Source organism: Syngnathus scovelli, chromosome 11, assembly GCF_024217435.2.
Source record: "Syngnathus scovelli strain Florida chromosome 11, RoL_Ssco_1.2, whole genome shotgun sequence".
NCBI lineage: Eukaryota > Metazoa > Chordata > Actinopteri > Syngnathiformes > Syngnathidae > Syngnathus > Syngnathus scovelli.
The window spans coordinates 10,149,779-10,167,080 of record NC_090857.1 but is presented as its reverse complement, the minus strand read 5'-3'; the positions used below and the strand labels follow the sequence as shown (position 1 = coordinate 10,167,080).

The 17,302-nt window shown below is 40.8% G+C and overlaps 1 protein-coding gene and 1 long non-coding RNA gene across 11 annotated transcripts in view; one reads left to right on the top strand and one right to left on the bottom strand.

Moving 5' to 3' along the window:
* Positions 1-376: 376 nt before the first annotated feature.
* The window catches only part of atp2b2 (ATPase plasma membrane Ca2+ transporting 2), a 73,939-nt gene continuing 57,013 nt past the window's right edge, over positions 377-17,302 (bottom strand). For 6 of the 10 annotated variants that reach the window (XM_068652298.1, XM_068652301.1, XM_068652305.1 and 3 more), the window contains 11 exons: positions 16,944-17,185; positions 16,568-16,802; positions 14,001-14,180; positions 13,833-13,920; positions 13,166-13,272; positions 12,680-12,871; positions 11,911-12,124; positions 11,575-11,786; positions 11,314-11,421; positions 10,789-10,971; positions 377-4,860 (listed from right to left, as the gene is read on the bottom strand). In XM_068652298.1, the coding sequence (XP_068508399.1) occupies positions 4,549-4,860; positions 10,789-10,971; positions 11,314-11,421; positions 11,575-11,786; positions 11,911-12,124; positions 12,680-12,871; positions 13,166-13,272; positions 13,833-13,920; positions 14,001-14,180; positions 16,568-16,802; positions 16,944-17,185 (2,073 nt within the window). In that variant the 3' untranslated portion in view covers positions 377-4,548. Of the gene's footprint in view, positions 4,861-8,352; positions 8,406-9,267; positions 9,446-10,788; positions 10,972-11,313; positions 11,422-11,574; positions 11,787-11,910; positions 12,125-12,679; positions 12,872-13,165; positions 13,273-13,832; positions 13,921-14,000; positions 14,181-16,567; positions 16,803-16,943; positions 17,186-17,302 lie in introns of all 10 variants that reach the window. The other 4 variants (XM_068652303.1, XM_068652304.1, XM_068652302.1 and 1 more) reach the window with 4 other exon arrangements.
* LOC125977748 (uncharacterized) lies at positions 12,871-14,432 on the top strand. Its single transcript, XR_007484726.2, has 2 exons — positions 12,871-13,127; positions 13,968-14,432. It is a non-coding gene; the product is annotated as an uncharacterized lncRNA (long non-coding RNA).

The window sequence follows — 17,302 nt, the reverse complement described above, 5'->3', positions numbered from 1 at the left end:
CCCTGTAGGGTTGGTGGAGCTCACATAAATGTTAAAAAATTCCAAAATTCAAAAAAGAAATAGGGTCTCTAGTTGTTTGGCAATCAGTCTTAGGTGTACCCCCCTCACTCTCTAAATAAGCTGGGATAGGCCCAAGAACACTTGTGATGTAGAAAATAACGTTTGGGGCTATAGTGCCCCTAATGTCTTGGCATAAACATTACAGCCTTAAAGTGCATTTTTCATAAATGATTGCACTGGTTCAAGAACCCTGTAATGACAAACAAAAAATACATAGATTTAAAAATCAATTTAAATGGTAAAAATAATACATTAAAAAAATAAAGAACATATAGAAAATAACAAAAAAGTGCCTCTGGATAAACCCGAGATCTGCCTGTTTTTATATCTTTAATTGGAGGCAAGTTATATTTGAACTCCTCTTCAAGATAAAAAGCAACCAAGCGCAATCCACAGAAGACTTCACATATCAGGCGCATAAATTGTACATGTATCAAATTCTTTGACATGCATCTTCTTAAAAATACTGGTAAATGTTACCTCTCTTGTCCTTAAAAGGGAACCGTAGAAACACTGGTTTATGCATCACTCATGTCCACATAATATGTAGAAAACTAATACAAAAGCAATGAATCTGCGATATTGCTAAAGCACATTGAATCAGACGAGGACATGTGACACGGGGCCAGGACACACCATGCTGGGTCATGCTGCTCTGGGAGATTTATTTAGTGATTTTTCCATATTTGTTTTTAATTATGTTTCTTTTTTCTTTTCCACTTGCGCTCTTGTCAAGGAGTGTGATGAGTGGGACAGTCAAGCAGCAAGAGTCACAGTTGATTATCATCATCATGAGCATCCTCCCCCATAGTATCAGAATCATTTGTCATCATCATAGAAGTTTTTCTCAAGCTAGAAAATTTGTTTACATCACATTGTTTAACTGATTTTGGAGAGCACAAACATTCCATCAACACACTCTAGGATTAAGGGTGGGTAACAATCAGGGGAGGAAAAAAAAAAAAGCATGACTTTTTGCATAGTATTAATTGAACAAAGACATTGAGTTCTTTATTTACAATTATTGTATAGATTTAGAAAAAAAATAGATATTGTTTAAAAACATGATTAACACTCAAATCACTTACCCAATAAATGGCTAAGCATGTATGCCAAAAGGTCAGTTAGCTTGTTGGCATGTGTCTTTTTCTTGGTTCCACAAACTGCATGCTGCTAAATACAGTACATCGAGGCAGGTGAGAGTATATTGCAAGACTTTTCAGTGATATCATCAGCGGTGGCGGCTTGTGAAAATAAAATGCAAATCGCACATTTTGAGGTGCTTTTGACTAATTGAATTTCATTATTGATGCATAACGGGAGACATTATCCAAGTATTGACAGTAGAACCTCCAAAGAATGTCTCAATGTTTGGTCAGCTTGACTTATTAAATCTTGACAGATTATCCCCTGGAAAATAAAGCCCATACCTTTAGTAAACTATAAGACTAGCAAATGGAAATAAAGGGACCGCATGAATATATTGTATTGTATTCCCAAAAATAAATCCATAACATTCAGAGTTACAGTAACACTCCATTACGAATGAGTCATGTAACAGTGATGGCAAATGTTTGCTTGTTTACGGTGCTAATGCTGACTTAGTATTGCTCGCGCTGCTATTTGGTTGAAGATAGATGTGTTGTCGTGGATTAGTCAGATGGGATAGGATCCAGCTCATGACAAGCAGTACAGAAAATGAATGGATGGGTCAGTTTGACCTGCAACATAACAGGAGAGTTGAACAGCACAAGGCTTTGATGACTGTAACAATGCCAACAAAATGCCTCGAGGTGACAAAAAAATATCTTCCCATTATCTCCTAAAGCATGGGTAGTTTTACTGTATTTTTGTTTTATTGTGTGTCCTATGAGGAGAAATGACTTTGGAGGTTCCACTATAGATTACATTTGGGTGTTTGCCTTTTTTTTTTTTTTTTTGGCGGGGGATGGGGCGTTGTTTTTACAGACAATCAAATAAATAAAAGTCATTTGTATCTTGGTCATCTTATTTTCCAACCGGCCTGAGCTGACTAGTAAAGCTTGTGCACCTTCTCCACACAGGATCAATGAGAGGATAGGCGCAACGAGATGGGACATCTTGGAGAGAAGATTGTAAGACTAAAGTGTATTTATTTAGTAGAAAAATGGTTATGATTTGCATAATGAGCCTAGAGACCACACCACGCTTTGCCAGTGACTTGAGTTAATAATAGAAAGAGTACAGGCTTTTTTTAAAGTGGCCTTTTCCTTCTGAGTGCAAAATTTTGGCTTTTTTTGTAACGCTCCCTCTGCTGATCATGTGAATCGGTCAAAGCACAATAAATATTACAACTATACGTGAGCACAGCTGAGATGCTAGAGTACTGTATATTCCGTGACAGCAGGAAGACAAGCTTTGTTAAAACACACAAAAAGCACATCTAGATTTTACACCACGTAAGTTGCCATTCATAACCAAATAGTGCAGAAAAAGTATTTTTTTTCTTCTTTTTTGGATGTCTGTATATATGTTTATGTACAGTATATAGAAAAAGAGTCAAAGCAACATTCCATTTTATTATTTTCCCCCTGGAGATGTTTAAAAATGGCCTACAGCGCTGTGAGCCTGTTTGTGGAGGAAAATTAATAAAAATTAATTTGGATTAAAAAAACAACACTATAGCTCAGATTTTAAAGACAGAATAATAGTTATAAAATGATTTCTGTCAGTGGAAAAAGCAAATGAGTAAAGGAGCAAGTTCCACTTAGCAACATGAAATTTGGTCGGCATAACTAACATGAATAGACCCACAAAAAAAGAGTCAAAAGCCCAAACCCAAATGACAGGAAGTCTGCCATTTTTTCAGTTGAAGCAGACATTTTAGCCATTTTAAGAAATCTTTCAAAGGTCAACTACCCTTAAAAATGTGGTCCAATTGATACTGAATTTGATCAAAGTTGACGAGAGAACCGGGTGATGCGAAAATGGGAGCTTTTTGAGTTTTCACCACAAATATTGATTTCAAGATACAATAGGGCTGCCATTTTGGGTTGAAGTGACAATTTTTCTTTATTTGGGTCGCTTCCATGGGTCTGTCAGAGACAAACAACCCCTAGAAATATTGTCTGATTCCTCCCAAGCGAAAAGCAAGTCTACCTGAGACTTGGGTGACACCAATTGCCACCCAATTTAAACGCTATAAGCCTTCTACTATTTGAGTAATAAATGAAATGTAATGCAATCATTCTTTTTTTTGTTTAAAAAATGGCCTACAGCGCTGTGTGGATGTTAGTCTCTCTTACAGAGGAAAGCCATTGAAATTTATTTGGATTTGATGAATAAAAAAAATAATGAAAAATACCACCATGTATCCCAATGACATTGTTTAAAATGATTTCAGTGAGGTCAATAAATGTTACCTTGCTAATGTGACTCAAGCAGATCATTTTGAAGGTCCTCATAGCAACCTTTAAACTGGAAATAAAAAGTTTAAGAAGCAGCACTAAAAGAATGATGCAATTATTTCCCGGGTCCCCGTGGAGGCCTTTCTTTAAAAACAAAAACACAAAAAAAATCAAAGGCAACTCCATTCCAACAATCAAAAAGTATAATACTAAGATTCCACATTTACTACCATTACAGTTTGGTTTCTTTTTGTTTGTTAATCCTCTAAAAATATCTACAATATTTCACAAGATAGCAGGCAAATTCCAGCTCTTTTTTTTTTCCTATTTTCCCCCCTCAGTTTATTTATTTGTTTTACATTTAATTTTAACCCTCAGCAATAATAACACGTCATGTGAGCTTCGGCGTCCCTTCTTCTAGAAACCAGGAAGTATATCTCTAAGTGGTTTGTAAACAAATTACATTCTCTTTTAAGACATAAATAAGTCAAAAGTACTTTCGAGCCATTCCAAGCAGGAACAAGGCAACATGCCGACAAACAAAGATAGAACTCTCTCTACTGTAAATATATTTATGTGTTCATATTTATAGAATATAATCCCGTAAATGCTCGTAAAACGCCGTAGTATTATTTTTGCGCTCCTCTTTTCTTTTTTTGGATGGGTGGTGGGGTGGAGGTGCAAAGCTGCTGTGCAAGTTGAGCCCTGGCACCCGGTCACATGATCAAATGTCATGTGATCATGCCACGCAGAAGGAGGAGAAGAAGAGGAGCAAGATGTCCTTATGTCCACCGCAAAAAAATCCAAACGGGAGTGTAGGGGTAGAACCCTTTGAAATAAAACTCGGGCAATGTACATTCATGCAGGAGTGACAATAATAACATAACAATAATATTAATCTGAATATAATTACGAGGAGAGAGATGGTTCCAGTATTTGTCTTCTGCCTCATTGTCGTCAGTTTGCTCCATCGCAAGAGCGAGACAACCACAAATGCAAGATGGCCGTTTCGCTTTTTCTTAATCTTTTTTTTTTTAGGGGGAGGGGGGGGATCGTGCGTACCGATTACTTAAGGAGAGATGAAGGTTCTGAAACCATGAGGTTAGAGACTGGTCTCCAAGCTGTGCAAAGGGCTGGCAGGGCTGGATGATGCCGCCGATTTACTGGTGTCGATGGTGAGGTTGATGCCGCTGTCGATTGCGTTGTTGTTCTTGTTGGGCGACGTCGGCTGGCTGGAGTACTTCCCCCTTCGGCGAGCCGAGTCGTCGTCCGTGTCGTCGATGAGCGGGATGTTGGGCGTGGAGTCCTCTATCCTAAACTCGGGCTGCGTCATGAAGTTGTGGATGGAGGTGCGGGAGTCGGGCTTCTCCAGGCCTTCGTAGAGGGAGCTGCGGAATGCGTTCACGACGCGGATCTGCCATGGGGGGGAGAGGAGCAGATGAGGGGATTAGGAGGATGTGGGACGGCAGGGGCGCGGAGGGATGTGGAAGGAGAGAGCCCTTCATGGATGAAGTCGGAAATCCCGGCTCATTATGCTAATACATAGCCACCTTATTGGTGTTGGGTCAAAAGGTTACTGCTCCTTTTCACGCTGAATCCAGCAAAGTGGGACATTCACAGATCAAACATGGGTTGTGAATTCTTCCATTCAGGTCCTTGTCAAAGAATAGCAAGTTGTGCCAAAATGTTCAACAGTTGGACAATACCATTCAAATGTTTTTAGGTCAAATTAAGTTCAGATGTAAAGGTTAAAGTGAATTTTAGCTGTATTTTGAAATTTTATCTGAAAGCCCCAAATACGAAATTTAGTGATTAGCATTTGTATTTCATATTCCCAAAATTTGTAAAAAAAAATATGAAAACAGTACAGTCTATCATTGTTTCATAAATCACAGTTTTTTTTCAAAGAATTAAATTTTTGTATTTTGGTGATTTTTATTATGAATACAAAATAAACAAATAATGGTACATTATTGTACATATATGACGCGGATTACGAATAGTACCTTTTACTCACTAAATTTTCCAATAAACATTTTTGGGTTCCGAACAGTCTTGGCATGGATTCACGGAAGGCTCAGATTGGCTGCGTACACAGTAGACTATATAAAAACGCTACGACGTTGCACAGTTTGGTTTGAAAAAGAGAAATCACCAAAACCCCTTTGCTTCCCCAAGACCAATATGGCAGCTCATCTTTGTGACATCACATCAACTTCCTCCATTGAAGCTTGTTAATAAGGAGGCAGGGCGAGGGGAGGAGGTCTTTGCTGTGCTTTCACAACAGCACTAAACAGTTCACTCAGGTTGGAGACGTGCACTAAAGGAAAACTGTGAGGAATGTAAAAATCACAAAAAAACAACAAAATGACACAAATGCCTGTTGTAAGTATACGCTTTTTAGTCCAATGTGCTGTATACCTAGAAACAAGCCACGTTAATCAACGTAATGCTCACACAAAAAAAATATGAAAAATAGATAAAATGAATAAATGCGTGGTCGTCGACCACCATTTTGTATCCCACCGGGCACCCTCCAGCTGTCGGCATAAAAAATGATTTGGTTTCTTTTCACACGTTCTACACTGACTATCTGCCCAATCTAATGTTTCATAACAGTGATTTTTACAAAAATAATGTTGATTGACACTGTATTCATTATTATTGCATCTCACTGAGAGACGTTTCTAACACAGTAGATTTTTACAACTCAATTTAGCAAGTAGAAAGGAGGAATAAAAAAAAAACTGAAGAACACAAGTTTCCACACCCTCTTATAACTCATTCAAACTCATGTTAATTGAAAAGTCTTCTATTTCAAGGAGTGACCCCCGCCCTAAAAAAAACCCCCAAAAACTGTTACACTACATTATTTTATAGTGTCAATTACAGCTGAATAGTAATATTGAATGTAGTTTTAGCTCCACCCGTCATACACACAAATGCCATTTGTCGATCAATCCAAAGAGTTAAAATCACTCTGACAGCAGCGGAGAGCCGACTATGAAGCCATAGTCTGACACGGTGGGATACAATTCTGGAGAATATCACATGCAAGTTGGAGGAAATCTGGTGGACAAGGTCAGTAAGGAGGAAGGAGGTTAGATCTGAGCCATCCAATCAGGTGCTCTAAAAACCAAACCAAAAAAGTACCAGAGCCAACTCTGCTGACTCCGCATCCACACACTCTGCGTAGACACATAGAGCACAGGGTGGTCCCAAACAAAAGGATGGCGGGAATGGATTCCACACATACACAAGCAGTGCGGGAGGAGACGACTCACAGCAACATCAAACAGCACACGCATGTTGTGAGATAATGAGCAAACATCGTCATGTACTGTGACGACAATAGGGAAGTTCACACAACCGACATGCAACAAGACAACAAGTAGAGAAAGTTAACACAAAACATGGATGGGAAGAATAGTTAATTGAATGTCTATTCTTTTAATCAGGTCTGACGGTCTCAACACCATGCATGGACTGGTAAACATTCAAATAAGAGCTTAATCAGTCTATTAGGATAGTTTAATTTTGAAAAGGTTTAATGTGCAATCTTGTATAATCTTTCAAATTATGGTTATTTTTTAAATGTGTTCTTGAGGCCCCCCAAAGCATCAGATTATAAAAACAACAAAAAATGTAACACACGACAACTAATACGTTAACGTTTTAGACGCAAAGATATTGAATAATTTGCCCCTCAAATAAACCCTACAAAATAATTTGCTACACTGCACTAAATGTAATATTTGTATTCAGAAAATACTTTTACTAAAAATATATTTGAAAATCATATATAATTCAACAAAAAAAATGAAATGCACATTAGTTTATTTCGAATTTTCAGTTGAGTTTTTAAATCAAATTTAATGAAAACCATAGTACAGTAATACACTAGTACATTTTAAAGTAAGAGTTTATCATTTTAAACACTTTAAAACGTGTATACATAAAAAAAAAATGCAGGAACTACAGTAAAAGCAATATGATTATTATATTAATATATTCAAAAATACCTGTCGCAGTTTACATTTTTACATTTTAAAAATAATGATCATGCTAATGATACTATTAAATGATGGGTCCTTAAAATAATATATGTTATGTATAATCAATTTATCACTCAAGTTTTGGATCCTCATTAATAACTAGTCATCGAGTGTTATCGTGTGACAGGATGTCTAACACGTAACACCAATGGAGTGTTCCAAGTCGGCAGGACGTTGAATTCGCCAATTGTCACTGTGGCTGCAGACGATGTACCCTATGTGTCTGTAACCATGGCGACATGACACTCAATTACACGACAACATGAAGCAACAAGACGGGGGTGAATACATTTTATGGTCGCTTCACATTTAATGTAAAATTGAGAAAATACGAATAGGAGTAAATCAAAGCAATGTGTGTGCATGTCTGACAAAGGAAGGCATTTAGTTAGTATCATCTTTACACAATGTATAATTGCTTTGGGCCTCAAATAACCATCTCCAAGTGAGTATCAATTAGAGTAGTGTTTATTAGTAGCGCATCTTAGCATTAGCATAGTTTCTCTCACCTGTTGACACCAATCAGGATTTATGTCATTAAATAGAACAAAACTGGACACTACTGTTTTTAAACCTAATACCATTGAAACAATTATTTCACCGCTAACATGTTTAGCATGTTAGGGATTCTTTTTTCGCTGAAATAAGACGAAGACCCTTAAATGAAGTAAACCATTGCAGCTCATACTTGAATGTTTACCATCAGTGAAATTAGTTTGAGTTAGCGTCCGTCAAGACATAAACGGGTCAGTTGGGATGCCAGTGGTAATAGGTAGTGGTTGAGAGGTGGTGGTGGGGCTGAATGGGCATGTCGGTTTTATGGGAATATGAGCAGAGGGAGACAAACTCACAACCTGAAATGTCACGCCGTGGGTATCACCCTTAGTCCCGCGCTCCTAGCACTCTGAGGAAACAGACAACACATCGACCAATGAGAGGACAGTACACCAGAGCATGGAAGGAGATTTGAGATCCAGCGTGAATAGCAACAAGACAGAAATATGCAAAGAAAAAGCAGAAGAAAAGCAGAAAATTAAAAAAATAACATTTCAGGGACTACACCCCCACCAAAATCTGTCCCATTGGTTTAAAGAAACTGGAACCTCCAAAGTGGAAACCATTATTTGTAAAACCAATATTAATGACCAAAGGAGTGTTTTAGGTTGCATTTTAGAATTTTATCTGCCGTACAACTGTTACATACAAATGTAATAGAGCAAAACTACCTTTGAAAAACTGACAAGACTACATCCTTTAAATGCTCACTATGATTTGTGAAGGTGGTTTTCAGTTACACTTTTTGGAAGCTCCTTGGTGGTTTTAAAATGTTTAGCAAAGTACAGATGACCTCATCGACCGTACTTTATCTTGTTTATTAGCTCAGAAGCTGACCAGTACTAGCATTCTGCTTTTAATCAATATAGTAACTATTGAATAATTAGTCGCCGCAGAGGTGTCACTTTAATCGATTAATTGGCAATTAATCGCAAATTAATTGCTTCGTATTTTAGCTATCAAGAAATCGTCTAGAGCTATTTTTTTAATTATAGAATGTTACGATTTCATGCTCGCAAAAGCAATAATTCTCCGATTTCGCTAGTCACTGAAACACTGATTTAGGCTCACTGAGCTGATGTCTGAAATTTAAAGGCATCTATGTTTAAAAGTGTTGAACTTTTGAGGCTCCACCATGGTTTTAGTATAACGGGGCTGATGTCCCTGAATGCCAGCAGACAGACAAGCAGACTGACAGAGTTCTGACTCACGGCCAGTAGACGGAGCAGCAGCGCTTGTAGGAGAAGAAAGGGCATTGGACAAGGACACGTGACTAGGACTAGAAACATTGGTTACATCCTGGTTCTGGCTGGTAGTGGACGATTGGCGTCTCAGAGCTCCCGCCCCCTGAAAGGAGGTGCCGCTCTTGAAGGTGTTGACTACTTCGATCTGCAGGAAGTAGAGAGCGGAACAGGAGAGGACAAATGGCAGCTTGGGGTGAGCGCGGCGAGTCCAAAGACAACAACAAAGCACAACATGTCCTGATTGCGATGAGACGAGGCTGAAGGTCAGGGAGTTTCATCACCTCGGGAGAAGGGTCTGGCTTTGAGCTTCTCAGCCTGACCGCCAATAAAAATACTATATATATTTTGAGTATTTTTATTTGATTTGTCAACCTGAAAGAATTTTTTTCTTTAAACCAGATTAAGGAAAATAAAGGCTAGTGGTGTGCAAATACTACAACAAAGTTAATGTAATCAGTTAATCATAATAATTTGACTTAATTTCATTCACAAAAATGTGTTATCTTTACATTTATGTGAATTATTATTATTATTATTATTATTATTATTATTATTATTATTATTATTATTATTGTAACATATGACAATCTCATGAATTCATTTGAGGAGCAACTTTCTAATTTTGAGGAGCAATTTTATCCTGGGGACCTGACACAAGGTTTTTATTTAATAATAAAGAAAAAAAATCTGTTGAGATGTAAATTTGATAACATATATTTTGCAGTCCTCAAAAGTTCAAATCAAACCAGGCCTGTATTCTGACCTCCATCCATCCATCCATTTTCTGAACCGCTTAGTCCCCACGGGGGTCGCGGGCGTGCTGGAGCCTATCCCAGCCGTCATCGGGCAGTAGGCGGGGGACACCCTGAACTGGTTGCCAGCCAATCGCAGGGCACACAGAGACAGACAACCAATCGCACTCACACTCACACCTGGGGACAATTTGGAGTCTTCAATCGGCCTACCAGGCATGTTTTTGGAATGTGGGAGGAAACCGGAGTGCCCGGAGAAAACCCACGCGGGCCCGGGGAGAACATGCAAACTCCACACAGGGAGGGCCGGAGGTGGAATCGAACCCGCACCCTCCTAACTGTGAGGCGGACGTGCTACCCAGTGCGCCACCGAGCCGCCTGTATTCTGACCTTTTTTGTAATTATCTTTACGGTCCCTTGCAGGACATTGACCTGTGTTACCATGGCGATGTGATAACTTTACCCTGGACCATCAGCGTCATACACAGTGAGATGAAAGCATTGAGTGCACAACAGTTAGATTGTCTCAAATATCACAGTGATAATGGTCTGTAGGGCTCAGGGTCCAAGGGCCATCTTCTTGGGGCTTCTCGTGGGTTCACGCAAGAGTCGCGTGTCTGTGAACTTATCTTGAGAGCAAATATTTTCCATTACAGAGTAGGGTAACAAACATTGAACATAATTTAGACTAGGTATGAGATGTCATGTAGCGTAAAACTGTAAGTGAGCACCCCACCTGAGTCTGAATCCGGTTGAGTCCCCGGAACCAGAGGATCTGGCCTCTCCTCAGCTCCCTCTCAGCGTGGTCGATCTCCTCGTTCTCTTCGTTTACGTCCTCCTCTGGGTGTTCGTCCTTTTGGCTGAGCTGGCCGGCCCGCCTTAGGAAGCGCAGCTTGCTGTTGGGTATTGTGGCGATCACCTGAGACCCGCAGAGATGCTGACGTTTACATTGTGTGTGCGTGTGTGTATGTGTGTGTGTGTGTGTGTGCGCGCGTGCATAGATGTTACATGCAATTAATAAATGTGATTGCTCGTGTAATCATCCACATTGATTTGCTTTGCAATAAGGCGTATTAGCTCTCACTGCCAAGGGGCCAGGGGATCCGCAAAAAGAAAACATTTACAAATTCAAAACGTACTTCAAAAATGCAATTTTTTAACAACTATATTTTTCAGATGATTAATCCCGAGTATGAGCCCTGTTATGGATAGGAGCACTGAGAATTGGTGCGTACCAATTGTGATGGGTTTTGTTCTTTACCTGCCCCCACACGAGTTCCCCCAAGCCGAGGAAAACACACCACATCCATTTCTCCAGGTCCAGAGGTTGGCAGCTGAAAGGTTTCCCTCCAAACTGTACAATTATTATCTAACCATGAATAAAAATAACAAGGACACAAAGGAACATGTTTAATATTTGTATACTGTGTACAAATGAATTCATGCTGTTAAAATTTGTTTAGGAATTTTACACGCATTGGTTCTAATTGACTACGAAAGAATTGTGAAATAACTAACTTACCTGTACGGCGAAGGTGCCAAAAACGATGGAGCAGAAGATGGGGTTCCTGAAGATGCCTTCAAAGACGTTGCGCTCGCCGTGTATCTTACGGGCGTTGATCTCATTAAAGAGCTGCATCATGACGAAGGTGTTGAAAATGATGGTGTAGTGCTCCGAGGGAGGCGCGTGGAGGGGGGCGTTGCGCCCGCTGTCAATGTCAAAGATCTGCTCACCTGTGGGAGGAAAGCAAAGTATGAAGTCATGCTATATATGCAAATTAATTCGAAGGTATTCGACCACCTGCCCAGCAACACTCGATGACCCTAAGTGCAGTGTGAAAAGGGCTTTAGCACCTACCAATGAAAAGGAGGAGAAAGATGATGATGAGCTGATAGACGCCGTGTCCCAGAATGTTCTTGGTCATGGTGCTGGAGATGAGAGGCTTGTTGCGTCCGTATGGCTTCCTCTTGAGCAGGGACTCCGTGGGGGGCTCGGTGGCCAGGGCCAGGGAGGCGAACGTGTCCATGATCAGGTTGACCCAAAGCATCTGCACTGCTTTCAGGGGGGAGTCCTGACAAGCAGAAGATGCACGTTAAACCTCCACCAAGCCACCAAGTCTAGACATGATCATGTGATCGATAGATCAATTAGGCTCAATATGGCAAAATGTAGGACGTATGCTATTTTATGGCTAAAGGGGCAGAATGGAGAGCAAATAGTTTGACTTGCTTCATTTGTTTAAGATTAACACCCACAAGTTGAGACCGGTTTGTGCTTTAGCTGGCCCCCAGATGTGTGCCCCGCTAAACATAGTCGTGGAAAATGGGCTATTTTAAGAAACTCTTAATAAGGCTTGTCACCTGCTTGTGTGGGTTTTCTTCAGGTACTACAGCTTCCTCCCACATACCAGAAACATGCATGTGAAGATCATTAAAGACTTGAAACCGTTAATGAGTGCGAATGCGAGTGTGAATTGTTGTTTATACGTGCCGCTGTCGACAGGGACAAATTATACCTGGCTTCTCGCTGAAACTCAGTGTGACTATGAAGGACAAGTGCGTAAATGAAGTACTGTAAAACTGCACTGCTGCATTCTGAGGAGTCTTATTATTTCATCCGTCCGTACCTGTGTGATGCAGGCGCCTGTGAATGCCACGATGACGGCGACCACGTTGACCGTGAGCTGGAACTGGAGGAATTTAGAGATGCTGTCGTAGACGTTGCGGCCCCACATCACCGCCTTGACGATGCTGCTGAAGTTGTCGTCGGTCAGAATGATGTCGGACGCCTCCTTGGCCACGTCGGTGCCGGCAATGCCCTTGAGGAGGAGTGTGGGGATATTATTTTACCAAACATTTTTGACAGGGATTGTATCCTGACATTTTTCAAGGGGAATCAGTACAAATCGCCTCAGTGCCACTATGACAAAACTGATTATGCCAAGGGCACAATAGTTTGGGCATCAGCTGCAGTGATGTTGTGTCTCCCGTGTCATCCTCTAGGGGGAGCTCATCATCTTTACAGAGGCAACCGCACATATCGAGAGGTGAAGAAGATCCATCTGCAAATGTGAGGTGCGCTCTATCTCGAGGTGGAAAATAGTTTTGATTACCATGGCAAAGCCGACATCAGCCTTCTTCAGGGCTGGCCCGTCATTGGTCCCGTCGCCTGTCACCGCCACCACCTGCCTCTGTTCCACCATGGTGCTGTCAATAATACCTGTCACACACATAGCAACATATTTGTGCAGATATGGCAATTGGACTAAAAATAAAAATGTTTTTGTTCTCAATAAAAAAAAAATATTTCAAGAACAAGGCTGTAATAAGAATAAAGTCACATGGTATAAATGAACTTGGCTCCTAATCTTAAATTGTGCTGTTTTATGTGCCAGTGAAACAGCATGGTGGGCATGACTGCAGTGAGCCAAATATTTTATTTGGCTTTGTGGGTGTTTTATAATTAATGCAGAGCCATGAAAATTTATGAGTGTAAATGAACTTGGAGATTTTTGGGTACTCCTTTCTGTGCCAAGGAAAAAAAGCATGCTGGGAATGACTTAAGTGGCCTATCTCCATTTTTTTTTACTGTGTTTTAAAAATCAATTAAGAGCAAAATGGACAAGCTTTTTTTTTTAGTGGGTATGTTTCAATTCGTACCAAGAAAACAGCATGATGGACATGACGGTTGTATCTGTGCCTTAGTCACCATTCACCCACCCCTACACTGTGAATTCCGCCTAGCAACAAGTGATGCCACCAAGACAAATGCGTGTTTACCTTTAACCAGTGTGTGTTTGTCAGTCGGGGAGGATCTGGCCAGGACGCGCAGTTTCGGCCAAACCTTATCAATGCGTTCCTGCTCCACCTGAACACAATTAAGCGCATAGAGTGAGTGATGTTTTGTTTTCTCAGGGTCAACTCTTCCAAGGTCAGGAAGCAGCGTACCTCTCCTTTTTCGTTACGGATCCTCCTGTTGAACTCCTTGCCATCAATGCAGAGGAAGTCCTCCCCGGGATGGATAATGCCGCACTTGATGGCAATGGCCCTAGCCGTATTTATGTTGTCGCCGGTCACCATGCGAACGGTGATGCCCGCGCGCTGGCACTTCCGAATGGCATCCGGCACCTGCAGAAGTGCACAAACAGAGATGTGCAAGGTCACAATATGTATTTCACGAGCATTCAGACATATTTTTCGACAGATTTTTACACTCAGCCAAAAAATCTATTTTATGGATTTGTTCTGATGTAAGCACAGGAGTTTGTTCTTCTCCCTGATTTCATTTCATTTTATTATGTCCTACTGAAGTAATATTGCACTGCCTAAGATATTGTCAGTTTGTACAATAAAATAAAAATAATCATTTTTAGTCGCCTATTGGGGATTTCTTGTTTGTTATACATGGCCCAGTGGGAACATTCTCTTCACATGACAGACCAGAATTAATGTCCAAAATACAAGTACACTACGCGCTGTATGCAGTGCACGTAGTTGTTGCGGCAAGCTCTCTGCTACCCGCATGTGATCATGTGATGCAGAACAGCATGGCTGATCTGCTGGGAGATATTATGTATGGAGATTGATGCATGTGAGATGCCAGCATGTCCTCCTCTCTGGCAAAGGTCATTGTGGGCGAGCTGCGCTCTCCAAACCCACACATCTACAAACACAGAGGCGGACCGATGCATACGTTTGACTCGCGAGTTACTTGGGCATGTTCCACATAATTTGGCCTTGTTGTTTTTTTTTTTTTAAATCACAGAAATGCACCAGCACAATTACATGACTAGGCCAAATTAAGCCTCTCTCGTGTACACAAACACATTTTTATTTTTATTTATTTAACCTTTATTTAACCAGGCCAACAATTAAGAACCAATGTAATGCACTCGACTTGTCATCTTCATGTCTGCCGGTCATCAGAAAAAAAAAAAGCGGTTAGAGCAAAAAGCACAACAAGGATTTACTGCAAGAGCAATTACACTCAGCTCGGCCACCATAGTCATAAACTCCCGAGGTTATTCTTCTTATTAAATTTTCTGTTTAGGTTTTCTCCTCTCCTCCCCCATCTCGGGCAGCCCTCCAGACTAGCCGGTCATCAAAACAAGCTCCCTACAATTGCTCTAATTGAAAAAGAAGACGAGCAAGAGAGAGAGTGGCGGGGTGTTTGCAAACAGGATGAAAAGAAAAAGAGGCTGAATAATTCAACATGGCTGTCCTGTACCTGCACGAGAGATGCCAAACCAGGTCATACAGATACTTCCTTCAAGCAAAGTTCTGCTTCTGGTAAGACCAAGTCTTTTGTAAATAACTCGACACCGCAGATTGCTTTGCCCTAGACACATGATCCAAATACATCCATTTTGTGCAGTGCTTGTCCTGTTCAAGGTCATGTAAAAAACGGCTAGGCCCTAACTCTGATGAATTGGGCAGAAAGAAAAGTGGACTGGTCACCAGTCAATTCTAAGGCTGATTAATGGAAGGGTGTAGAGTGCAGACATATTCAAGATTTTGGTAATGGAGCAAACAATCCCGTAGCAAGATTGAAAGTCTAGACAATTTTTTTTAAGCATGAGTGGATTGACATAGGTTAACCAATTTGGAGTAAGCGTGTTTTGTTAAAAAGTGGATCGCGGTAATGCTTGATGTAGAAGGAAGCGATCTACCTATTCCACTGCTTGGGCAGCTCATCGTTTCATCTATTGCATCACACGACATGTGAGGCTTTAACTTGGTTGGGAGGTTGGTGTGAGTGAAGACTTTGATGTATGTGGCTGATGGTGGCGCCATTATTGATTTTTTTTTTTTTTTCAAGTTAGCTATTGAACATGACCTTCCTCGCCTTCCCTTTAAAAACGTACTTGATGAATACATCTGTAAGTGGCAGTATATGGTTGGATCCCAGCTGATAAATATATAAATATGCAAAAAAACAGGGAGTTTTAGTCTAAATGCTGCAAATATTATCAAAGAATACTATCTTAAACTCTCCATTTCAGAATGTCCTTAGAAGAATTTCAATTGTCCAGTGCATCCATTTTACATGAGGAACAAGGGCAACATTTTTCATTTTGATGATTGTAGTGACCTCTTTCAGCATCTTTTGTTGCAGCTGATTTAAGGACATCCCATTGGTTTAAAAGCTCCGTTTTTTTTTTTTCTTATGTATTCTGTATTCCTGTTTATTTCCAAAAGGCAAAGCAATGCTGACGATAACAAAATCAAAGGACAATGCAAGCCAGCGGCCTCAAAGGATGATACGATTGAACCGTAACCATGGTAACTAAAGGGCACATGTACAGTAACTAATGTGACAGGGAGACAGACTTGTGGACGAGCAGGCCGAGGAAATAAATAATTTCCAATAAAGGTCATTTCGGTACCAGATAACAAATTCATTTCGGCATATTGAAATATTAAGGTGCTGATCCCGGTCCCAGTACAAGTATTACCTTATAAACAAAACAATAGCAAAGAGATTTTACTAGCAACAAATCCCAATCCCGTCCTACCTCTGGCCTGACGGGGTCTTCGATCCCAACGACGCAAATGGCCGTGAGGTTGCTGAGGATGTTGTTTTCGTCATCCCAGTTAGGCTCGGGGTCGCTGGAGAAATCGCGATATGCCACGCAGATGGTCCTCAGGCCGTCGCAGGCCATGGGCTCGATCACCTTCTTCACCATCTCGTCCTTGTCCCGTGGACGGAAAACCCGAGGCTCGCCCACCTCGTTCAGAATGTGGCTGCATCTATAGGATTTAAGAACCAAGTCTACCAAAACCTTTCATATGATATACTATTTGTAAACTAGTGACTGCCTCTCTAATATATATGTACCCCAATTAGTCACCATCCATTCATCCCATCAGCATTTGAGTAAATAATCTTACTTTTTGAGGACGATCTCAGATGCTCCCTTGCTGTACATGCGGAAACTCCCGTCGGCCAATTTGATGACAGTGCTCATGGACTTCCGCACCGAGTTGAAAGTATACACTTTGTAGAGTTTCTCCTCTGGGATCTGGTTCCTGATTGGCTGGTAATCTCGCTTCAGGTCCAGCACCAATCCCAGCAGGCCACACTCCGTCTTGTTACCCACCTGTTTCGGCAGACCGCCTTCCTTATCCGGGGGCTGCAAAAGCAGACGCACGAGAAAGGTTATGAGTGTTTGTGTTGTGAGATAAAATCAAATGAACCTGCTCTTTTTTTTCCCAAGCATCGTGATCAAGCAGTCGACCTTCTGTATTAT